The following is a 25,658-nucleotide window of genomic DNA, read 5'->3' as shown; positions in this document are numbered from 1 at the left end:
AGTACTGTTCCATCATGGTTTGTGTACCATATATATATAATCGACTCTTCTTCTATTGTTGAATGTTTAGTTGTTTGCCCTTTTTTTTTTTTTAACTCACAAATAATCCTGGACTGAACATCTTTCTTTGTCCATAAGTAGTGATTTCTTTCAAGGAGAATTCTTAGAAGTGATTTTTACCAAGGACAAAGGGCCTGAGCATTTTAAAGCATCTTCATAAATATTCCACATTGTTCTCTAGGGAAGTTATACCAGTTTACACCCCACCAGCAGGGTCCCATCTTGTCACAACTTTTGCAATCCATTAATCATAATTTTTCCAATCTTAGCCCTCTGGATGAGCAAAAAACAAAACCATTTGTTTTAATATGTTGTAGTATTAGTGGAGTCACATTGTTTTCAGAAGTTAGGATACTTGGATATTCTCATTTTCATGTAGTCAGTTAAGTTTTTTTTCTTTTCCGATAAAATTCTTTCCCTACCGAGAAAACAATGCCACCTATGTTTTATTCCAGTCAATCTAGAATTTATTTGGGAGGAAAGTGCTAGGTGATGTGCTACATGGATTTTTTCCTCCCTTAGGAAATTCATATATTAATTATTCTCTTCTCCCTGATTTGTGATTCCATTTTTATGATATGCTTGTTTCTTACCATAGGATCATATAATTCTAAAAGTCATATAAACAGACATTAATTCTTATAAAACTGAAGAGATTTTATTAATGAAAACCTAAGCTGTAACACTGGGAGATGATAAGAACAGCTATAGGTTGGTGGTCTCTTTCATTACCCTAATAAAATCTAAACATTGGTAAGCAACCAAGAACTTGGTAGCAGGCTAAAAAGATCAGCAGTTCCCATTTAGTTGTGCTATGTGCAAACATTAAACAACCCATTCCAGTGATAAATGGATTTGATTTATATGTCTTCCAAACCACTGGTTTGGGAACCATTTTTAGATTAAACAAGACTGCTTTTATTTTTGGTTCAAATAATGTATTGTGAGGATGGGAAAATACCAACATCAGTCTGATCCTGAGATTAAAAACACAGTAAAAGAACTTGTTTTTCCTAGATCTGTTAACCAGATTCTTGTTTAATATGAGCAAAAAATGTTTGCTGAGGAATCAAAATTGTTAATGTGATGAGATCTTTCTTATTAAAATGAATTCACATAGAAAGCATTAATGTAATAAAGAGTAAGGTTAAATTCTTTTATCTTTCTGGGCTGTGTCGTGTATTCTTTTTTTTTTCTTTTCCTTTTTCTGTTTCTTTTTTTTTAGCCAGTACTATGCTCTATTGATTATTGAACATTTGCTAATATATTTTGTTATCTGGTAGAACGGGTCTTCTTTTTTTTCTCCTGAATTAGTTTGGTTTTTTCCCACCTTTATTCTTGTACATTAATATCTCCTGGGGCTTATTTATGAATTAATCCATGTAAAACAACTAACCCAGTGCTTGGTATATACTTAAGTACTCAGTAAACATTCATTGTTGGTATTAACATCATTGCCTTTCCATGACGTTGCATTAAAATTCTCTTCTTGTTTTCTACAAGAGGCTTCAGGAGAAAGTTTCTTAACAATTAGATTTGTTCAAAAATAATGGTCTGCTTTGTATGATTGGAATTTGTCAGACACATGCCATATCTCCACGTGGTCACAGTTAACTCCAATATCTCTTTCCTACCTCACTTTTTGACTTGCCCCGCCTTATCAGTCCCTTATTTCCTGCACATCTTCATATTCTTTCTCTATCTGGCACAGATATCATCCACAAATCAACAGTACTGAGCATAAACCTCCAGCTGCCCCCTGCTCTGGATTAATCGAACTGTCTTTGCTACTTCTTACATACTGTTGGGAAAAGTTACACTGCCAGGAGGATTGGTGGCTGTAGAAATCCGTGGTCTTCAACATCAAGTGGACCCTTCATACAATCTGCCAATTTTTCCTGTTCCAGATCAGCTTTTATCTTCCGTTCACCAGAGCAACTATTTGATACCTTTATCACTCTTCTGAAGTTCTCTTCATTCATTTTGAGCACTTCTGCTTTGTAGGGAAAACAGGTGACCCTTCACATTTTGCCCAAAACTTAGATACATTTTCGTGTGAATTGTCTTCTTCCTAACCAGGCTTTCTATTTATGGTCTTGGATAGAATAATTTTTTTCTTACCCTTAGGGACCTCACTCTATCAGATAGATAAATTCTCTCTTTAAACTTTTCCCTCTCTGCTGCCTTAACTTTTTAACTTGCTGCAGTTTCTTTCATCTTAAAAAGATTGAAAGAATAGATGGGGCTCACTGTCTTTACTTCTTTACCTCACCTCAGGTGAACTCTTCAATATTTTATGGTCTGCCATCCATCCTCATCATTTTCGTGAAATTATTGACAAAGATCATAAATGATTTAACTGTTGGTGATCCGAATGGACTTGGTTCTCTTGCAAGATTCCTGTAGCTTACACAGTATGGTTCTGTGTGTTATAATTTTATCTAGTTATGGTGTACTAGCTATAATGTTGAATTACTACCATTAATCTATTATAGAATTTAGAAGGACTTTGAACATGAAAGTTTGGGTGGCTCATATTTTCCTTTTTACAAATTTGAAATCCCACTGCTTCCTTTTTACTATTAGTATTCCTTTGGTTAATGAGGGCTTGCAAAATTACCTCATTGAAAGTAGAGGTGTGCTTAAAATTGGTTTCATACATATTTATTTAGTGTGTGTTAAAGCATGTAACTATTTGAAGTAAGGCCACAACAAACACTGAGGACATTAACGTGGACATAGATTTTTACATCTGGGGTAAAGAAAGGAAATTTACTTAACATTTATGGTCTTGTGGAAATAATATAAACTCTCTGAGCTTTAGTTTACTCATCTGTAAAATAGGGATCATAATACTTTTCTCACTAGGTTATTAAGAAGGTGCTTTATTAATAACCCCACAGCTGGTACTCACGAGTATGAGTTTCTTTTGCCTACTCACACTTTTTCCACGCCCCCCAGAACGATAAAAGGTAGAATTTTGAAGCAGTGGACTGTGGACATTGTTATGTGTTTCCAAAGTATTCTCATACCTTTTGTCCTTAGTAGACTCATTTCAGTGTGTATGATTGGACAGTGAGGAAACGAATCAAAGTTTAAGAAAGCTGTCCAAGATAAAACCATCATAGCTACAAGAGGAACTGAAATTAGTATTTTGACCTTTACATAACATGTTTTGATTTTTTTTTTTTTTAACTAGTCATCAAAAATATTTCAGTATACCTGGAATTCCGTGTTTACAGACATTATGGTTCCCTTTTGGTGACAACATAATACTTCAGATTAGATACAATATTCTGATTTATTTAACTATTTTCTTATTGGAAGTTTAAGTTCGTAATGTCTTAAGTTAGAATTTAAATTTCCAAACTTTTTATCAGACTATGATAACCTTGTCAGTAGAGCTCTTTTTTTCCTTTTTGATTTATTTCTTTTGGATTAATTCCTTTAAGTTTACTGTTTTTATATTTTAAACACTCTCATCTCTTTTATTAAAAGGAATACAAATACTGAATGTAGGCTTATTGTAAAAATGTCACACCATTTAGAAATAAAGTAGAAGATGGGTACCGTCCCTTTTTAGCCTACTCACTCACCTCTCTGAAGACAGCAGTTTATTTTATAGCCTTCCTAGATAGTCTGTGTATATAAGTTATTGTATAGGTAATCTAATTTTTTTAATAATTTTTATTGGAGTATAGTTGATTTACAATGTTGTGTTAAGTATCAGATGTACAGCAAGTGAATCAGTTTATATATATATATATATATATATACACACACACACACATATATACATACACACACACACACACACACACACACACACACACATACACATACATATCCACTCTTTTTTAGGTTCTTTTCCAATGTAGGCCATTACAGAGTATTTACTAAGTAGAGTTCCCTGTGCTATACAGTAGGTCCTTATTAGTTATCTATTTTATATATAATAGTGTATGTATGTCAATCCCAATCTCCCAGTTTATCCCTGTCCCCCTTCCTCCCTGGGAACCATAAGTTTGTTTTCTATATCCCTCTTTCTGTTTTGTAAATAAGTTCATATGTACCATTTTTTTAGTCTCCATATATAAGTGATATCATATGATATTTGTCTTTGACTGACTTCACTCAATATAACAGTCTCTAGGTCCATCCATGTTGCTGCAAATGGCATTATTTCATTCTTTTTTATGGCTGAGTAATATTCCATTGTATATATGTACCATATCTTCCTTATCCATTCCTCTGTTGATGGACATTTAGACTCCTTCCACATCCTGGCTATTGTAAATAGTGCAGTGAACATTGGGGTGCGTGTATCTTTTCGAATTACGATTTTCTTCAGATAATATGCCCAGGAGTGGAATTGCTGGATCATATGGTAGCTCTATTTTTGTTTTTTAAGGAACCTCCATACTCTTCTCCGTAGTGGTTGTACCAGTTTACATTCCCACCAACAGTGTAGGAGGGTTCCCTTTTCTCCACACTCTCTCCAGCATTTATTGTTTGTAGATTTTTTGATGATGGCCATTTCTGACTGGTGTGAGGTGATACCTCATTGTAGTTCTGATTTGCATTTCTCTAATAATTAGTGATGTTGAGTATCTTTTTATGTGCTTTTTGGCCAGCTGTATGTCTTCTTTGGAGAAATGTCTGTTTAAATCTTCTGCCCATTTTTGGATTGGGTTGTTTGTTTTTTTGATATTGAGCTGCATGAGCTGTTTGTAAAGTTTGGAGATTAATCCCGTGTTGGTTGCTGCGTTTGCAAATACTTTCTCCCATTCTGGGGGTTGTCTTTTTGTTTTGTTTATGCTTTCCTTTGCTGTATAAAGGCTTTTTTTAAGCTTAATTAGATCCCTTTTGTTTTTGTTTTTATTTTCATTACTCTAGGAGGCGGATCAAAAAAGTCTTGCTGCAATTTATGTCATAGAGTGTTCTGCCTGTGTTTTCCTGTTAAGAGTTTTATAGTGTCTGGCTTTACATTTAGGTCTTTAATCCATTTTGAGTTTACTTTTGTGTATGGTGTTAGGGAGTGTTCTAATTTCAGTCTTTTACATGTAGCTGTCCAGTTTTCCCAGCACCACTTATTGAAGAGAGTATCTTTTCTCCATTGTATATTCTTGCCTCCTTTGTCATGAATTAGGTGACCATAGGTGCGTGGTTTTATCTCTGGACTTTTATCCTGTTCCGTTGATCTATTTTTCTGTATTTGTGCCAGTACCATACTGTTTTTTTGTTTGTTTGTTTTGGTTTTTTATTTTTTGATGTGGACCATTTTAAAATTTATTTATTTATTTATGGCTGTGTTGGGTCTTCGTTTCTGTGCGAGGGCTTTCTCTAGTTGTGGCAGGCGGGGGCCACTCTTCATCGCGGTGCACGGGCCTCTCACTATCGCGGCCTCTCTTGTTGCAGAGCACAGGCTCCAGACACGCAGGCTCAGTAATTGTGGCTCATGGGCCCAGTTGCTCTGTGACATGTGGGATCTTCCCAGACCAGGGCTCGAACCCGTATCCCCTGCATTGGCAGGCAGATTCTCAACCACTGAGTGACCAGGGAAGCCCCATGCTGTTTTTATTACTGTAGCATTGTAGTGTAGTCTGAAGTCAGAGAGCGTGATTCCTCCAGCTCCATTTTTCTTTCTCAAGATTGCTTTGGCTGTTTGGGGTCTTTTGTGTTTCCATACAAACTGTAAAAGTGTTTGTTCTAGTTCTGTGAAAAATGTTATCGGTAATTTGATAGGGATTGCATTGAATCTGTAGATTGCTTTGGGTAGTATAGTCATTTTGACACTGGTGATTCTTCCAATCCAAGAACACGGTATATCTCTCCATCTGTTTGTGTCATCTTTGATTTCTTTCATCCGTATCTTATAGTTTTCTGAGTACAGGTCTTTTGCCTCCTTAAGTAGGTTTATTGCTAGGTATTTTATTCTTTTTGATGCGATGGTAAATGGGATTGTTTCCTTAATTTCTCTTTCTGATCTTTCATTGTTAGTGTATAGGAATTCAAGAGATTTCTGTGTATTAATTTTGTATCCTGCAACTTTACCCAGATTCATTGATGAGCTCTAGTAGTTTTCTAGTAACATCTTTAGGATTTTCTATGTAGTGTCATGTCATCTGCAGTGACAGCTTTACTTCTTTTCCATTTTGGATTCCTTTATTTCTTTTTCTTCTCTGATTGCTGTGGCTAGGAATCTCATTTTTATCTTAAATGGAAATGTGCTTTATGTGTTTTACACCTAGAGGGCTTTTTGTTTTTTCAACTTTACTTAATTTGTTTGTTTGTTTGTTTTTGGCTGTGCTGCATCCAAAAATAAGATCCTTGCAGGGTCTTAGTTCCCAGACCAGGGATTGAACACTGGGCCCTAGCAGTGAAAGCGCAGAGTTGTAACTGCTGGACTGCCAGGGAATTCCCAACTGTAATTTATTTTTAACCAAGCCCTTAATGATGGACATTTAGATTGTTTCCATTGTTCTTGTTCTTGCATCAGGGAACATCGGTCTTTAAAAATTGGGAGTATTCGTTCATATATTTGGGATAAGTTCTTAGGGAAAAAATTGAAAAAAAAGTATTTTTATTTTTAAGCACTCTTGATAAGCTATCTTATTCCCACTAAGATTCCATCCAGTAGATCCCATGCATGAGTATTTAAAAGGCCTGAGATACATACATATTGGGAGTACTCATCATTTGAGAAGGGCAGACAAAGAACATGCTGTAAGGCAATATTAGCAGTGGCCAATATTAGCAATATTAGCTATAAGGCAATATTGTTTTATTGGTATTATTAGTATTCATGAGGTTGTTAAGACTTCGAGATCTTTAGATCTTTGTTTCATGAATTCATTTCTTTATAGGTTGATTCCTGTGTTAGTGAATGGCATGAAGTACTCAGATATAGATATCATCCTACTTAAGGTAAGGAAACTATTTCCTGATGAATAGGGAGGATTATTTTTATTGACTTAGTAGATCTTTAAATTTGACTAACAGAACATTTATTTAGAGTAGGCCCTATGTAAATAGGCTTTCTGTTATATAATATGCTACGGAGTTCAAAGATAATGAATTTGGGTGGTAATAGAGTCTAGCTTAATTGGAACTAACTAGGCGGTGACTCTGATAGACTTCGCATCCATTTCCTGTTAATACAAATTGTTTGGAGTTTATTTTAAAATATGTTAAATATGTTCTGATCTTGATTCAGATACTCTAGATTATACCAGCTGGTGGGAAACCATATAATGTGGTTGAAAGTGCCTGATATCTAACATGGGTTATGTGATAGCCTATTCTCCCCTTCACAAAGAACTATTTTCTGCCCAGGGGAGTGGCTCTTAATGAAGAGGTATACAGTTGACCCTTGAAAATGGGATGTTAGCAGCATCGACCTTCAGCGCAGTCAAAAATCCCTGTATAACTTTACATTTGGCCCTCCATGTCCATGGTTCCATATCTGCAGATTCAGCCAACCATGCATTATGTAGTAGTGTTAAGACTTCATTTATTGGAAAAAAATCTGCATGTTAGTGGCCGCCCCGCACAGTTCCAACCCATATCATTCAAGAGTCAACTGTATTTCAGAATAATATGCATAATCCCATCTCTGAATATTCTCATTTTTTTACTGATATACATATTAGCTTATAATGAATATAACCAAAATTTTCCTTTAAAAAAAATATACAGGGTGATGTTGAAGAAGATGAAACAATTCCTGATAGTGAACAGGACATAAGGCCACGTTTTCATCGATCAAGGACAGTGGCTCAGCAGCATGATGAAGATGGAATTGAAGAGGAAGATGATGATGACGATGAAATTGATGATGATGATACAATTTCTGACTGGAATCTAAGTAAGTCAGAGAGGGAGAAGCACAGTCGCCAGCTTTGATAACAGTTTTGTTGAGAAATAATTCACATATCATACAGTGCCCTCATATCATACAATTCACATACCATACAAAAGGATACAGTTGAGTGGCTTTTAGTGTATTCACAGAGTTGTGCCACCATCACCACAGTAAATTTTGGAACATTTTTATCACCCTGAAAAGAAACCCCGTACCCATTAGTAGTCACTCCCATTTTCTTCCAGTTCCCCAGCCTTAAGCAACGACCAGTCTATATTCTGTCTCTAGGAACTGTTCTGGACATTTCCTACAAATGGAATTATACAAAAAGTGGTCCTTTGTGACTGACTTATCTGTTCATCATTTGATGGACATTTTGTTTCCCCCCTTTGGCTATTGTGAGTAATGATGCTGTGAACAGTTGTGTAAAGTTTGATGTGTAAACGTAAGTTTTCAGTTCTCTTGGGTATATACCCAGGAGTAGGATTACTGGGTCATATGGTAACTTTATGTTTAACCTTTTGAGGTACTACCAGGCTGTTTTTCAAAGTGGCTCCACCATTTACATTCCCCCCAGCAGTGTCTTAGGGCTCCAGGTTCTCCACATGCCTGCCTTTTTTTGGGTGTCTTTTTCTGTTATAGCCATTCTGGTTGTGAAGTGATAATCTTATTGTGGGTTTGTTTTTGTATTTTCCTGACGGCTCTGCTCTTCATTTACTTGTCATTTTATTCCTTAAAAAGACTTTATCTCACACTGTCATTTCTCAGAGGGGTATATATTTTGGTTGATACTGTGAAATAGAAACATTGACCACAGCTTATCCTGTTTTCCTAACATAAACTTATTTTTTTGTGTGATAATTTGCATGAAAATTGGTTGATTATCATGCAGTTTTCCAAAATGATATAAATTGCTTTTGTCATATTCAGACTTAGAAAAATGCTTTTTAAAATCTTGGTTTTCAACCTTACCTGCAAATCCACGTCATATGTTAAGCCTGCATTCTGGGCCACATACTAATTAGATAACTCTGGGGAGAATCTAGACACCTATGTTTTGCTTTTGCTTGCATGCTGGTTTTTAAATCTTGCTGCTCTAGTTCACAGCACATTTCATGTTTTGGGCCGTGTACTTCTTTGTTGTGGGGTCATCCTTTCCATTATAGGATTTTGAGCAGCAGCCCTGATCCCTGCCCAGTAAATGGCAGTAGCGCAGGAGGTTGGGGGAGAAGAACACACACAAAATTGTGACAACCAGCAGTGTCTCGAGACATTGCCAAATGTTCCTTGGGACACAAAATCACCCCCAGTTAAGAACCACGCTGTGATTCAGAGGGTTGAGATTTCTAGTAACTAACTGATAGAGCAATTAAGGACATGAATCATCAGCCTGAACTGTGTAAATTATTTGGAATAATGCTGATTACTGCCCATTTAGTTTCCTATAACTAACGGTTCATTAGAGTGACTAACGTGCCCAGCCCTAGGCCAAGGACTTTGTATGCCTGTCACATTTAATCTTTCCAACAGCCTTGGGTAGGTAAAGATACTGCAAAAAGAGAAACTTCCCAAGGTTAGCTTAGCTAGTACTGGTGGCACATGTAGTTTTGGAACCCAAATCTCACACAACAAGAGAACCCAAGGTCTTCATTACTACCACAGAATTACCTCCCAGTGTATCCCTACTTTAAGGTTGGTGGGGAGCATGCATTAAGATTTAATGTAGATAACTGCAAAAATAATAATGTGTGTTGAATTGGGGGGGGGGAATACTTCCTTTTCACATCCCACCTATCTTTATGTTCTTCCAGAAATTTTTCTGTGCAGATACAGAAAAACGGGTGTACGGGCTGACCTTTTGTTTCGCTTCGCTTTCTTGCACTTTATAGATAACTGCATTTTTTATAAAGTGAAGGTTCGTAGCAACGCTGCACTGATCAAGTCTGTTGGCGCCATTTTTCCAACAGCATTTACTCACTTTGTGACGCTGTCACATTTTGGTAATTCTTGGAATATTGCAAGCTTTTTTGTTATTATATTTGTTAGGGCAATCTGTGATGAGTGATCTTTGATGTTACTGTTGTAATTGTTTTGGGGCTGCGTGAACCATGCTCATATAAGACGGCAAACTTACTAATTAGTAAATGTTGTGTGTGTTCTGACTGGTCCACCCACAAGTCATTCCCCATCTCTCTCCCTCTCCTTGAGTGTCCCTGTTCTCTGAGACACAACAATATTGAAATTAGACCAATTAATAACCCTTCAACGGCCTCTAAGTGTTCAAGTGAAAGGAAGAGTTGCATGTCTCTCACTTTAAATCAAGAGTTAGAAATGATTAAGCTGGGACTTCCCTGATGGCGCAGTGGTTAAGAATCTGCCTGCCAATCCAGGGGACACGGGTTCGAGCCCTGGTCTGGGAAGATCCCACATGCCGCGGAACAACTAAGCCCGTGCGCCACAACTACAGAGCCCGCGAACTGCGGCTCCTGAAGCCCGTGCACCTAGAGCCCGCGCTCCGCAACAAGAGAAGCCACCACGATGAGAAGCCTGCGCACCACAATGAAGTAGCCCCTGCTCGCCGCAACTAGGGAAAGCCTGCGTGTAGCAACGAAGACCCAACGCAGCCAAAAAAATAATCAACGAATTAATTAAAAGAAATGATTAAGCTTAGTGAGGAAGGCATGTAGAAACTGCAGTAGGCCGGAAGCCAGGCCTCTTGTGCCAGTTAGCCAAGTTGTGAGCAAAAGAAGAGTTCTTGAAGGAAATTAAAAGTGCTAACTCCAGTGAACACACAAATGATAAGAAAGCAAAACAGCTTGAATGCTGATAAGGAGAAAGTTTTTGTGGTTAACCAGCCACAACATTCCCTTAAGCCAAACCTAGTCCAGAGCAAAGCCCTAACTCTTCAATTCTGTGAAAGCTGAGAGAGGCGAGGAAGCTGCAGAAGAAGAGGTTGGTTCTTGAGGTTTAAGGAAGAAAGTCTTTATATCTCCATAACATAAAAACACAGGGTGAAACAGCAAATGCTGATGTAGAAGCTGCAGCAAGTTATCTAGAAGATCTGACTAAGATAATTAATGAAGGTGGCTGCACAAAACAACAGATTTTCAATGTAGACAAAAGAGCCTTCTGTTGGAAGAAGATGCCATCTAAGACTTTCATAGCTAGAGAGTAGAAGTCAGTGCCTGACTTCAAAGGGCAGGCTGATTCTTGTTAGGGGCTGATGCAGCTGGTGACTTTTAAGTTGAAGCCAGTGCTCATCTACCATCCTGAAAATCCTAGAGTCCTTGAGAATTACACTAAATCTACTCTGTGCTCTATAAATGGAACAAGAAAGCCTAGATGATAGCACATTTGTTTATGACAAGGTTTACTGCATATTTTAAGCCTACTCTTGACACCTACTGCTCAGAAAAAATGATTTCTTTAAAAACATTACTGCTCATCGACAAAGTACCTGGCCACCCAAGAGCTCAGGCGGAGATGTACAATGAGGTTCATGTTTTTTTCACATCTGCTAACACAGCATCGATTCTGCAGTCCATGGAACAAGGAGTAATTTCAAGTCTTATTATTTAAGAAACACACGTTGTAAGGCTATAGTTGCCATAGGTAGTGATTCCTCTGAAGGATCTGGGCAGAGTAAATTGAAAACCTTCTGGAAAGGATTCACCATTCTAGATGCTATTAAAAACATTTGTGGGGGCTTCCCTGGTGGCGCAGTGGTTGAGAATCTGCCTGCCAACGCAGGGGACACGGGTTCGAGCCCTGGTCCGGGAAGATCCCACATGCCGCGGAGCAGCTGGGCCTGTGAGCCACAATTACTGAGCCTGCGCGTCTGGAGCCAGTGCTCCTCAACAAGAGAGGCCGCGATAGTGAGAGGCCCGCGCACCGCGATGAGGAGTGGCCCCCGCTTGCCACAACTAGAGAAAGCCCTCGCACAGAAACGAAGACCCAACACAGCCATAAATAAAATAAATGAAAATTAAAAAAAAAAAATTTGTGATTCACGGAAAGAGATCAAAATATCAGCATTACATTAACAGGAGTTTGGAAGAAGTTGATTCTTCTTTGCGGTTCAAGACTTCAGTGGAGAAGGTAACTGCAGATGTTGTGGAAATAGCAAAAGAACTAGAAGTGGAGCCGGAAGATGTGACTGCATTGCTGCATCTCATGAGAAAACTTTAATGGATGAGGAATTGCTTCTTACGGGTGAGCAAAGAAACTGCTTTTTCTTGAGATGGAATCTACTCCTGGTGAAGATGCTGTGAAGATTGTTGAAATGACAACTGAGGATTTAGAATATGACAGTGTTGGTTGATGAAGCAGCAGGAGTGTTTGAGAGGATTGATTCCAATTTTGAAAGAAGTTCTACTGCGTAAAATGCTATCAAACAGCACTGTGTGCTACAGAGAAATCGTTCATGAGAGGAAGAGTCAGTCGATGCAGCGAACTTCACTGTCGTCTTATTTAGGAAATTGCTTATAGCCACCTCAGCCTTCAGCAGCCACCACCATCAAGGCCAGACCCTCCACAGAAAGATTACAGCTTTTCGAAGGCTCAGATAATGCTTAGCATTTTTTAGCTATAAAGTATATTTTAGTTAAGGTATGTACATGGTTTATAGACATAAAGCTATTACACACTTCAGTAGACTACAGCATAGTGTGAACATAACTTTTACATGCACTAGGAAACCAAAAAGTTCAATTGACTCACTTTGTTGTGGTGGTCTAGAACTGAACCTGCAATATCTGAGGTATGCCTGTGTCTTCTTTTTAGCAGGGGAGGCTGATTTTCCAGAAAAATCAGATCATATGTACTCTGCTGATTTTTTTCCATATATCATGCAACTCATCCTGTGTCAGTACCTAAATATTTCATTCTGTTTCCTGGCAGTATAATATTCATATGAATGGATCTACATACAGTATAAGTAAGACCCTTTTGATGAGTAAGGTGTTATTTCTGGCCAACGTTAACAGCTTTATTTAAAAAAAAAAAAAAGGCAGTCGTATACAGGACAAAATATCTTCATAATTAGTTTGCTAATTCTTGGTCATAAAGTATTCTTGTCAATAGAATTTTTTTCCTGTGACAGACTACCTCCTATTTAATTGAATTCTTTAAAACTTTGTAGAGGTAAAAATAAAGTGTTGTACATACAACAAATTTTATCTCTATATAGATACAGATTTATAGATATATAACGAAATGATAATGGAAGTTAATGTAATGTCTTTGAATTAAATATTTCCATAGGAAAATGTTCTGCGGCTGCCCTAGATGTTCTTGCAAATGTGTATCGTGATGAGCTTTTGCCACATATTTTGCCCCTTTTGAAAGAATTACTTTTTCATCATGAATGGGTTGTTAAAGAATCAGGCATCTTGGTTTTAGGAGCAATTGCGGAAGGTAAGTCTAAATCAAACTTGAACTATAAAGTCCTCAATAGGTGCTAATGTGTCTAGGCTACTTTAAGGACTTGTTACTCTGTAAGCAGAAACTGTTCACGTACTTTGTTGTCTTGTGTTGCTAATAAGACTATTGAGGTAGATAAGACTATGATCCACATTAACCTTAAAAACGATATTTGAGTCTAAAAGCCATCTTAGGATAAGTTTTTACTTTGAGCTAGTTAATTATTATTAAACAACCATAGACTTACTTATAACCCCAGCCAGGTATTTTGCAAATACTTTTGTTATAATAAAGAGAACAGAATGAGAGGATTCTGATGTCAGAAGCATCCCTGTTGCTAGAAAAATAACTTCCATAGGTAAGTGTAAGAAACCTAAGTCAAGTGTCATCATCCTCTATAAAGGATTATTATTCTGTCCTAGCTGTGAACATCTATCTACAAGAAATTGAAGCATTTTACAGGCATTTTTGAAAGCCATAATTTCTGTAGCAGAAGTAAAATGCGCTTTCCTAACCCTACTGAAAGATACTTAAAGAGCAGTTAGCGCTCATTTCAGTCATTTCTTTAAAATAATTTTGGAACAGATTAGTGCAATGTATTTATTGGAATGGAGATGATCTGAATGTGTTTCATGGATGCACGTATCAGTTTAGTATTCAACTGAAATAATTTTGTTTTAACCAAATTTCAGCACTTCCTGAAATAGTTCTGTGGGTTTTTTTCCTAGGTTGCATGCAGGGCATGATTCCATACCTACCTGAGCTCATTCCTCACCTTATTCAGTGCCTCTCTGATAAAAAGGCTCTTGTGCGTTCCATAACGTGCTGGACTCTTAGCCGCTATGCACACTGGGTAGTCAGCCAGCCCCCAGACACGTACCTGAAGCCATTAATGACAGAACTGCTAAAGCGTATCCTGGATAGCAACAAGAGAGTACAAGAAGCTGCCTGCAGGTGAGACATTCATAACAAAATGTTCATTGTGGGAGAAGGGAGTGTGAGTATTTCTGGGAGAAACTTAATTTTCAAACTTGTGTTGGAATGTTGATATTAAACCACTAATGGGGTTTTTGTTATCTGTATCTTTCAACCTGATTTATAAAACCTGATGGTTTTATAAATCCAAATGAGACTCTACCTATACATCCATATTTGCTGTTTCTTCACGTTTTTTTTTCTTAGTGGCTTTAACAGTAGCATTATCTTTCACCCTAATTCCCACACAGATATCTGGAGTGGAAGTGGCAAGGGTCCTACTCTTGAAGGAATAAAAAAGTTTGAGCAGAGTGACATTATTAGTCGACAGGTCAACTACGATAACTAAGTTGCCACATGGTGATTCAACTCCAGTAGCAACTCTGTCAGTTGCATTTGGGGCTGCCTCTGTTTTTACATCAGATCAGCAGTTAGTTTCATTACTACCAGCATTTCTGTTTTCTGGAGCAAACCTTCATGTTCTAAAAAGGCTTGCCACTTAATGTTTATAGTTCTTAATTTTTCAAATAGAATTGCTTTTACTGTTGACTTTGTTAATAAGAAGAAATAGCTGTTGAAAGAGAGGAAAGTAAATTTCAGTGTAGCTGGACTTTACCAGATCTGAAGCAAAAATGTCTGGAAGAGTCCTAATTCGTAATGATGTGAAAGAAAGTTAAACAAGGGAGCTTTGGTGATTAATAGCACTCAATATTTTTTCAAGCGGGGGGAGGATACCGATTATGCTTGGTTTCCTGTAGATTATTCATTCAGCAAGGTTTTTTTTAGTTCCCTACTAATTGTTAGGCATATATTAAATGCCGAGCTTACAGTCTCTGCGTCTTAAAATTTACAGGCTAGTAGGGCATACTGAACAACTATATAATTATAATTTGTGGAAAGTGCCATGAAGGAAATAGATATAGCTCAATGTTAATGAATAAGACTTCAATTAACAAATGGCTTAAGCCTATCATTTTAGGAAATTCCTACCTGGCTAGAACAGAAGAAAATAACCTTAATTTTACAAACGAAGGGCCAGATACACTTAAAGTTGAGACACATTTAGGTATAAATTGAAGTAATTGCCCTGAGGCCCTAGAGTTTGTTCGTTTCTTGTATATTTGTCCTAAAAAATAAGCTGCATATAAACAAATTTATAATAACAAATGCACTGTGCATTCTAATGTATAGTGTGGTGCCTAGAGAAAATTTTTTAAACTTTACTGAGGAATAATTGACAAAAATAATTGCATATACTTAATGTGTACCACATGTTGATTTTGATATACATAAGCATGGTAGAACAGTTACCAAGATCAAGATCCTATAGTTAACATGGGTAATTCTTTTTTCTGTGAGAATGCTTAAGATCTACTCAGCAACTTTCAGGTATACAGTGCTATGTTAACTATAGTCACCATACTGTACATTAGATCCTTAGAATTTATTCCTTTTTTTCTTTTTTTTTTTTTTGAATTTTTTTTTTTATACAGCAGGTTCTTATTAGTTATCTATTTTATACATATTAGTGTGTATATGTCAATCCCAATCTCCCAATTCATCCCACTACCCCCACCAACCCCGCCACTTAGAATTTATTCTTATAACTGAAAATTTGTGCCCTTTGACCTCCAGCACCCCATTTCCCCCTCCCACTAAGAGAAACATTTGAGAGATCGTCATACTGCTATGTTCTCATACTTCTCAAACATCCTAAGTGTTAAAAAATGTTTCTATCATTTAACAGTGTCAATTCTGATTTCATTAATCTGGAACATCACTAGAATGTAAACCCCCCGAGAATGGGGACATTGTTTTGTTCATTGCTATGTTCCCAGCACTCAGTCACTAAATAAATAGTAAACACCAAATAAATTGTTGAATGAACCAACAATAGTTTTAGATTTTACCATTGTAGTTAAGCACATGCCCGTAAGTGACAGCATAAGGAATGGGAAGGAAATGGTTAAAAATAAGCATCTGGTGTGGTACGGTAAGGAGATATGCATGTAAAGTGTAATAGGTATTCTATAAACTGTAGACTTAGATTCCTGTCTCTATTGTAAACTGTTTCTTTTCTACAACAGTGATCTCTCTTTTTAAATTATAGTGCCTTTGCTACCCTGGAAGAGGAGGCTTGTACAGAACTTGTTCCTTACCTTGCTTATATACTTGATACCTTGGTCTTTGCATTTAGTAAATACCAGCATAAAAACCTGCTCATTCTTTATGATGCCATAGGAACATTAGCAGATTCAGTAGGACATCACTTAAACAAACCTGTAAGTACCTATGATGAACTGTTAAGGAAAAAATTAAATATAAAGCATAGTTACAATCAATAGGTTAACATATTTGAAAATTAACGTGTTTGGGGAGATGTGAACACTTAGTGTTTGCTGCTTTAAGAATGTAGAGCTGAAAAAGACAGCAAGTGTATTCACCTTTTAAGTAGTATTTGAAAAAAATATGTGCAGGGTGTGAAGATTACAGGAGCATATCACATGAATGCACCAACACTTTTTAGAGTGACTAAAGGAAAGAGGATAAAGGTTTTATACTCTGGATTTCAGCTTTTACTTAATTCCAAGTAGTTTTGTGTCTCACTTAACACTAGCTTTAGAGTACCACATGTAAACATCTGTGTTTTCTCACTGGAACTTACAAGTATGAGGAATACACTAAGGTAAAATAGTTAAAAATTAGGGTAATAGATTAAAATGCTAAATAGTGGTACAGAAGTGTGGCTAGGAAGCCAGACTCTGTCTCTAGTAGTATTAAGAATTGAAGAGATGGGTGGAATTTAATTTGTTTAAATAGGATTTAAGTAATATTAGAATTTTAATATAGCTCGAAATTCCCTGCTGAAGAATAGATTTCATGTTTATGATTACTCTCTGAAACATCATAAGAAATTGTCTGTGTTTATAAGTTATACTTAAAACTTGGTGCAGTGCACTTGTTTGTGGGTTTGCTTTGATGTTGGTTGTTTTGGTTTTGTTTGGTGGGGGGATTCCTAATATCTTAGATTAGACCATTTAGAATCTGTGCTCCTGTTTACATGATTACTATGTTTATTGACTTGGTTGCGTGAATTCTTCCGTTTTAGTAAGAACATTTAAATGATTATGAATTTTTTTCTGCAAATGTCCTTAATTAAGTTTACCTGTCATTTATAACCTACTGCACAGCAGGAGTCATTACATGTCACAGGCCCCAGGACTAAAAAAAAATTCAGTCAAAGAATGAGTCTTAAAATTCTTTCAGTAATAATTTTACACAATTACTGTAAATGGATTTTAATTTTCATAGACTCAGAATGGACTAGTTTACATATGGTAGTGGAGCTTTATGTGTTTTTCATCGTTGTAATTAGGAATATATTCAGATGCTAATGCCTCCACTGATCCAGAAATGGAACATGTTAAAGGATGAAGATAAAGATCTCTTCCCTTTACTTGAGGTATGCTAAGCTGGTAACATTTAGTTAATCTGTGTTTCATCAAAAAACACGTGTTCAAATCTAAAATGGGTATATGTGGTAAGTGTTAATTTACATTCTGAACCATTTCTGTTAAAATGCTGAATAAATATGTAACTTCCTGTAACTTTAATTATGGTACATCTAAAATTTTCTGTTTTCACAGAAATACTGTGAAACAGAAAAAGTGTAATGGATGTGTTATGCTTTTTTTTTTTTTAAGTAGACAGTGTATTGAATTGTATGTTTTCTAGCCTGCTCTACTTAATTGATAGTAAATTATCTTGGAGATCTTTCCATATCAGCATATATATGTCCATCTCTATTTAACTATTTCTTTATATGGATATATAGCCATGTCATAATTGACATAAATTCTTTTATATATTATCTGTTGTTTATACATACATATACTCATATATATGTGAAGTAGCATTGGGACTCTGATGGGAGGGACTTCACTTTATACCTTTTCTATCTAGTTTGAAGTTTTGTTTTCGTGTGTACTTAAATGCTTTTTTTAACCAAAAAAAAATGTATATGCTCTTTAAATAACTGAATACATTCTCAAATGTGGTAGCTTAAACCTAGACGAATTGATATTGGTAGAGCCAGTTCAGTCATTCTTGTTCCCCCTATCATTCAGGGGTCACCACTTCTGCCATGGATTGTCCCTAACCAGCAAAGTAAAAACTTCTGTGACAGAGCAATGGCTAATCCTGGGCCCGACAAAACAAGAAGAATTATTATGACTAGATATATTTACTTCCAGGCAGGGGCTCAGAATGTGCCCAGTAAAGTCCACCCACAGTATTGACCAGAATGGGAGGATAAATAAATGTCTCTCTTACATTTGAGGAAAAAATAGGAATACATAATACTTAAATCTGTTTCTGAAAGATAATGTTCATTATAGAAACCTTTACATTTTTTTGAGGAAACCTCCCCTGACCAGCTAGTAAACTTAACAGCAATGAATGGCATCCAAAGGAGAGGTTTGAAAAGGTAAACCTGCTATGCTATAGACTAGTAGAACAGGCTCATAAGTAACCGGGATCTTATTGAGTACACTTTGAAGCATTTATCATAATCTCAATTATACCTAGAAGTTTTACACATCTGCGTTATCCTTTCTAGTGCCTATCTTCAGTTGCCACAGCCCTGCAGTCTGGCTTCCTTCCATACTGTGAACCTGTGTATCAGCGTTGTGTAAACCTAGTACAGAAGACTCTTGCACAAGCAATGGTATTTTTAAAAATTTTTATATCTCTCCCTTCTTGCCATATCATAAACATTTTTCTAAGGATAGGCATAATGTATACAAACTTTTTAATTGATTCAAAGTAAGTTTTCAAAAAATTGTGTCTTAATTTCAGCTGAACAATGCTCAACCAGATCAGTATGAGGCTCCAGATAAAGATTTTATGATAGTGGCTCTTGATTTACTCAGTGGCCTGGCTGAAGGACTTGGAGGCAACATTGAACAGCTAGTAGCCCGAAGTAACATTCTAACACTAATGTATCAGTGCATGCAGGTGAGACTTATTAAATTGAAATGAACTGAAACCTGGTTCTCTGTGTCACATTGGGGTTAATTTCTTCTTCTTTCTTGCAGGATAAAATGCCAGAGGTTCGACAGAGTTCCTTCGCCCTGTTAGGTGATCTGACAAAAGCTTGCTTTCAGCATGTTAAGCCTTGTATAGGTATGAATATTTTCTATTGCTGTGATGTGATTTTTAACATTATTTTTCATCAGCTATGGTTTACATTATTAAACTGAAATACCATGAAATCCCAACATTTATAAGTGTACATTTTACTGGTTAGAGCTGCTCTGATTCAAGCAGGCAGGATGGGAACCCCTCCCTGTTCCTTGTTTCTTTGAATTCACCATCACTTCAGCAGCTCGTTAGGCGTTCATGTGACTGAAGAGAAGTTGGAAAAGTATTACTTTAGAGTAAAGGACATGCCCACCTGTGAATCCTTGGTCCTATATGCTAGTTCATGGATACTTCTTGAATAGCCTCTCTTTTTTGGTAGAGGTACCCAGTAATAATAATAATCAGGTTTTCTCATGATAAACCAGCATAATTTTTCAGGTACTATAGGAAACTTCAAACAACTTTCTTAAAAGTAAATAATGATTTGTTTCTGTTGAAATGGCATAGCATTTGTCTTAGCCTTTTGTGAAGATAAGAAGGGATTCCTTGAATAATGTAACCTGAATTGCTGTCAGACCCATGGATTAAATGGGGTTTTGGTTATTTTTCCTTCATTTCTATATCCCATCATTTAATCTTTGTTTAAAGCATTGATCTAAAATGGTTTTTTCTGTTGTTTTTTTTTTTTTTCATTTGATACAGTGTGCTTTGGGGAGCCTCCCTCCAGTTTTTATTAAGATGTAATTGGCATATCATTGTATAAGTTTAAGGTGTGCAACGTAATGATTTGATATATGTATATATTGGGAAACGATTACCACAGTGTTTAATTAATAACATCTATCACCTCACATAGTTAAAATATTTTGTGTGTGTGTGGGGTGAGAACTTTTAAGATCTGCTCTCTTAGCAACTTTCAAATATACAATACAGTATTGTTAACTATAGTTATAATGTGATATACTACATCCCCCAGAACCTAACTTATTTTAGAACTGGAAGATTGTACCTTTTGACCTTCAGCCAATTCCCAGTTATACTTTTCAATAATAATTGTCTTTCTGAACTTTGAATAATAACATTATTTATGACGTATTAAAGTAAACCATCAAGTTTAAGCCTAACCACTCTAAATGAAAGTGTAATGAATTCTTGTTTTATGGAAAGCTTGTTCTACAAATATTTGCCACCTGATTTAGTTTTTATGAGTTTAAACTTGTATGAAAGATTACATTTCTTTTTTTATTTTACGACTTTATAGATAATGTACCTTCTTCAGGAGGTACAGTGTGTCTAGTTGTCTCCCTGTTTTTAATGTTACCAACCATGATGATTATTTTCCAGGTTAGTGTTTCTCAACTGGAGCAATTTGACAATGTCTGGAGACATTTTAACACTGGGGGTGTGTTACTGGTGTCTAGTGGGTAGAGGCGAAGGATGTTGCAAAACATCCTACAACACATGAGACAGCCCCTCGCCACAATAGAATAATCTGACCCAGATTATCAGTGTTGCTGAGATTGAGAAACTGTGAGATCGACTGGTTTATTAGGGGTTAAAAAATGATATTCTAATTCTTCATTTTGTAGTGAGAATGCATATATAGAGACATTTCCCGTATCAATAAATTATTGCCCTGAGGTACAAATCATATAGGAGAAGAGGCAGGATAATTACTTGATTCTTTCTCTTTATTTACCAGTTTTCAAAATAATAATTGATTTCCAGCATCTTCCACAGGTATCTATATTATGTTTCAGAGTTTAGTTTGTGTTTGTTAGAGTGTCAGTATGAACTCATGATGCTCAAATTGTCCTACCGCTGGCAACAGGAGCTTTACCAACTTGGGTCCGGAGTCTTTTCTGGTATGAAAAAATAGTCCATGCTTGTTTCGTACATTTCCTGCCCTTAGCCTGCGGTGGGACATTACTCTGATAGCCCTTTTTCCTTTTAACTGGAAAGTGATATTTAGAGACCACAATCTGAGCACTAGAGTAAAAGTTAATGTAAAAGCCAAAATCATTGATTTAAAATTTTCTGAGTGTGAAAAACCAGCTTTGAAGAAAGTTCTATTGTATCATGTTTTCCTCACTTTATTTTAAATTTTCTCAGTCTGATGACAAGAGAGATTACTCTGACCAGCTCTTTTTAATGATACTTAAAATAAAACCAAAACTTGGGCTTCCTGATACATTTCACATGAACGTTCAGTGGCCAGATACTGCCTCCTTCGGTTTCTTAAGATAATTATTACCAACAGCTTTTTTTTTTTTTTTTTTTTAAGGCTGTTTCTTGCCTAGATTTTAGTTTCCATCTGGTAGATTTCCTTTAAAGCACAAAACACTGCTATTGAGAAGTTTACTACATAGTTTTTAAAAACTTTTTTTTTCTAGCTGATTTCATGCCAATATTGGGAACCAACCTAAATCCAGAGTTCATTTCAGTCTGCAATAATGCTACATGGGCAATTGGAGAAATCTCCATTCAAATGGGTAAGATTTTTTTCCCCTTTAAAAATATACATTTTTAGATAATTTAATATTTTATAATGAGCTTTATATATATGAATATTATAACATATCACAGTAAAGGGGGCAAAAATATTTTACATTGATATTTTAACAATGAAATTTTTCTTTTTTGTTTTCTCTTTTGGGAATGATCTAGGTATAGAGATGCAGCCTTATATTCCTATGGTGTTGCACCAGCTTGTAGAAATCATTAACAGACCCAACACACCAAAGACGTTGTTAGAGAATACAGGTACCATATGACTGAACTGTTATGGTGAAGAGAAAATTATTTGCCTTTTTATTTTACGTTAAGATGTGTAGAGAAACTAAAGCAAAGAAACTAAAGCTTTAGAAACCCAGCTTATTAATTAACAGCTAATTTGTATTCTCAGTAATGAAATATACTGTTTTAGCTTCATTCCATAGCCAGTTTTCAGAAACTTTCAAAAAAACACTTTCTCCCCTGTTATAGTGTTTTAATACTGCCTAAAATGGGCCCCAACTAAAATAACTATTGAATGATACGAATTTTACTTTTACATTAATTCAGAGAGTACCTGGCAGCTGGGGAGTATTTTTTTTTTTTTTTTTTTTTTTTAATCTGTAAAAATGTAGCCAAAAATAGATTGCATTGTAGTGGCTAGTTCATTAATAATGGCATATGTATTTTGTATTTTGTTGTATACTCTTCTTCAGATTGGGAACTTAAAGCAGTATCTTGTGGGATTTTTATTCAGGAGGCTTGTTTCTCTTTTGCATTTATAGAGAGCATGTTTATATTAAAGAGTACCTTCCATACTATAAAACACATTTCAGGGTTATTTCTTTCCACCCTCCCTGATTTTTTAAAATGTAAATTTTGTTTTCAATCAGGCACATTTTTTTCTTGATATACTAAGACAATTCCAGTAGTATATTCATAGTCAGTGAATGCCTTACCAATATACTGGACAAGGAATCAAATAAGTTTTTCTAAATAAAAATTTATCTTCAAAGGTATTTTAATTTTACATTTTTTAATTATAGAAAGTTTATTATATCCTAATGTGATTAATTAATGTGATTATTGGTATGGAAGGAAATCTTTTAATTATGAAACAGTTATATGGCTGTTTGACTGTATGGGTACTGTTTATATCATAAAGTGAATTAGATTTTCTTGCTGAAAAGTATAAAAAGCTATGTATAGGATGGTTATGAAATCTTGTCAGGTTTTTATCTCTTTAGAATGCAGTACCTATACATGACATTCAGATTTGGAACACCTGGCCATTATCAAATTACTGTTGAACCTTAAGAAACTTCCTATTTATTTTTAAATGTGAATGCATAACTGCAAATAAATGTTGAGTGTAATGTATATTAAAGTTTCTTGTGGGATATCAGGTGGTGAATTTGTTATAGTTCCTTGAACAAATTGGCTTTATATATAAGATTATATTCTAAGTATGAGTCTACCCTAAGTAAATCAAAAGGTAGTTGATAATGCCCTTCAAGTTGATGGATTGAATTGATATGATTAAGAAACACACTTGGGATTCACTGTATTATTCTTATCACAAGTGACTGCAGGAAATGTTTCTCTTATTCCATCCCCAAAGGAGGGGGGTGGATAATTATTAAAGTAAAATCATTGTCAGTAGGTAATATCTGTATATTTTAGCAACTTAATTACCATTATCTTAATATTTCATAAAGCCAATTCCTTAGTATATGCAGTTACTTGCTTTTTTTCTAATTAGTATATCCTACACTGAACTTTTTCAATGGACCATCATCTGCTTTATCGCATGTTTCATTGGGTTGTTCATACTTGCCTGTTTAATGAGAATGTTGCATAGTTTGTGTCTTTTGAACATAGGTTTTCTTTCTCTTGCTTCATATGAATCTGCTGGATTTTAGTATTTTCTGTGTAGTTTGCTTCAAGTAATCCTTAAACATTTTTCTTTACCCCCCCACCCTTTTTTTATGAAAGGTTAACCTGTAAGTTTTTGAGAGAACACCATTAAAGCACCTCATGGTTTGTTTTCTGTTTGTTTTTTTTTTTCCCGTTGTGTATAAATGTATTTATATGTAATGTACCTTTGAATTGCAGAATGCAGTTCTGAGTTGCACTTGTTTTAACTCTGTAAATTTAAGGACTTAACTGAATTTTGATGGTGAATATATGTTTGATTAATTCCCACTTCAAATTTTTAAAAATAAAATATTAGCATGTAATCAGTGTGTTTCATTATCTATTATCGTGTGCTGTGCATTTTATAGCAAGGACAGAATATTTGTTCCTTTGGTCCACATATCACGTGTCATTACAGTGGACTGTCTAAATTTCCTTTTTGTCAAACAGGGTTTGAAATTAGTGGACTATTTGAGTTCTTATCATCATCACCATCCGAGGTTTTTTTTCGGAACGGGATTTGACATAGCACAGCAATTCTCCAATCCATTTATTCAGTATGTACCATAACACCTAAAATTTAATAGTTGATTTTGATATCAGGCAACAAATGGTCCACTGGCTTGTTTTGGAAATGCTGGCAAACAAACCAAAAATATACCAAAATTTTGATCAGATTCCTAGATAATTTTCAAAGAATGGAAATCACATAGAAAGCTACGTAAAGAAGTGAGAAAGCTTTTAACTGTTAACTTCTGAGAAGTGTGTTTGAATAGACAATTCAGAAATGTAATCATTTACATTTACTAGTATTTCTTGGGGGAGAAAACCTAGATTTCATTGTTAAACTGAAATTTCAACTGGCTTTGAAGGAAGAATCTAAATCCATCTGTTTAATCGCTCATCATTTTATTAACAGAATATCTTGACACTTGATTGAGCGAGAAAAGCAATTCATTACGGTTTTTGGTGTTCTCTCAATCTTTAAAGTTTTTTTAATTCCTTTTGTTTTTCTTTTTCCAAGAGTATGCCATATATGTTGCTGCCCCTTATTATAGGGGGTGGTAATAAACAGCACTGGTGAAATCTTATGTTTATTATCATACACAAATTCTGTTGGTTTCTGTTTCTGAGTTATTTGTTGTTTTTTCTTTATTTTTTCTCCTTCCCCCTCATTTGCTCATGTCTTGGTTGGCGTTTGGTGGTGTATAACCGTGATTGCGTTACCTTAGCAATAACAATTGGTCGTCTTGGTTACGTTTGTCCTCAAGAGGTGGCCCCCATGCTACAGCAGTTTATAAGACCCTGGTGTGTATTATTCAATCTTTTTTTTTAATTCATTTTTCTTCACTCTTTCTTTCTCTTTCTATCTCACTTTTAGATATATTTTCAGTTGGTTACAAAAATCACAATCCTTAATCATTGCCAACCATGTGACTAATCTTGTCCTATCAGGTTTGTGAGGTTTTTCAGTAGCATCGTCATGTATATTTATTTTATGTTGTGGCTAACGACTAATTGATGCATGGGATAAGATTGTCACATGCTTGCTGTGTTAAAAAGCTTGATTATACATAAAAAGCATTTAAATATCCACCAGTAAAATAAAGATGCATGCAAATTCTATAAATTTAGGTTTTTGCATTGTTTCTTTTTTAGAATTAATTTGAAAACTTGGATTGCATTAAGAAATACATGTTTAAATTTGTTATGTATAAAAATCTTATTTGCTTGTTAATGTAAAAATTAAACATCTACATCATAAGTTGTATAATAATAGTTTCTA

The 25,658-nt window shown here is 35.5% G+C and overlaps 1 protein-coding gene across 5 annotated transcripts in view; it reads left to right on the top strand.

Annotated features, from left to right (window-relative positions):
- The window catches only part of TNPO1 (transportin 1), an 86,630-nt gene that overhangs the window by 53,170 nt on the left and 7,802 nt on the right, over nt 1-25,658 (top strand). For 3 of the 5 annotated variants that reach the window (XM_082457120.1, XM_082457121.1, XM_082457122.1), the window contains exons 10-21: nt 6,927-6,987; nt 7,759-7,927; nt 13,187-13,339; nt 14,074-14,299; nt 16,431-16,602; nt 17,697-17,783; nt 18,939-19,046; nt 19,178-19,336; nt 19,417-19,504; nt 21,856-21,954; nt 22,130-22,225; nt 25,105-25,180. In XM_082457120.1, coding sequence (XP_082313246.1) covers nt 6,927-6,987; nt 7,759-7,927; nt 13,187-13,339; nt 14,074-14,299; nt 16,431-16,602; nt 17,697-17,783; nt 18,939-19,046; nt 19,178-19,336; nt 19,417-19,504; nt 21,856-21,954; nt 22,130-22,225; nt 25,105-25,180 — 1,494 coding nt within the window. The remainder of the gene's footprint in view (nt 1-6,926; nt 6,988-7,758; nt 7,928-13,186; nt 13,340-14,073; nt 14,300-16,430; nt 16,603-17,696; nt 17,784-18,938; nt 19,047-19,177; nt 19,337-19,416; nt 19,505-21,855; nt 21,955-22,129; nt 22,226-25,104; nt 25,181-25,658) is intronic. The other 2 variants (XR_014262245.1, XM_082457123.1) reach the window with 2 other exon arrangements.

This window comes from Balaenoptera physalus (genome assembly GCF_965194825.1).
Source record: "Balaenoptera physalus genome assembly, chromosome: 3".
Lineage (NCBI taxonomy): Eukaryota > Metazoa > Chordata > Mammalia > Artiodactyla > Balaenopteridae > Balaenoptera > Balaenoptera physalus.
The sequence above is the reverse complement of the archived record's forward strand: the minus strand, read 5'-3'. Positions and strand labels throughout refer to the sequence as shown.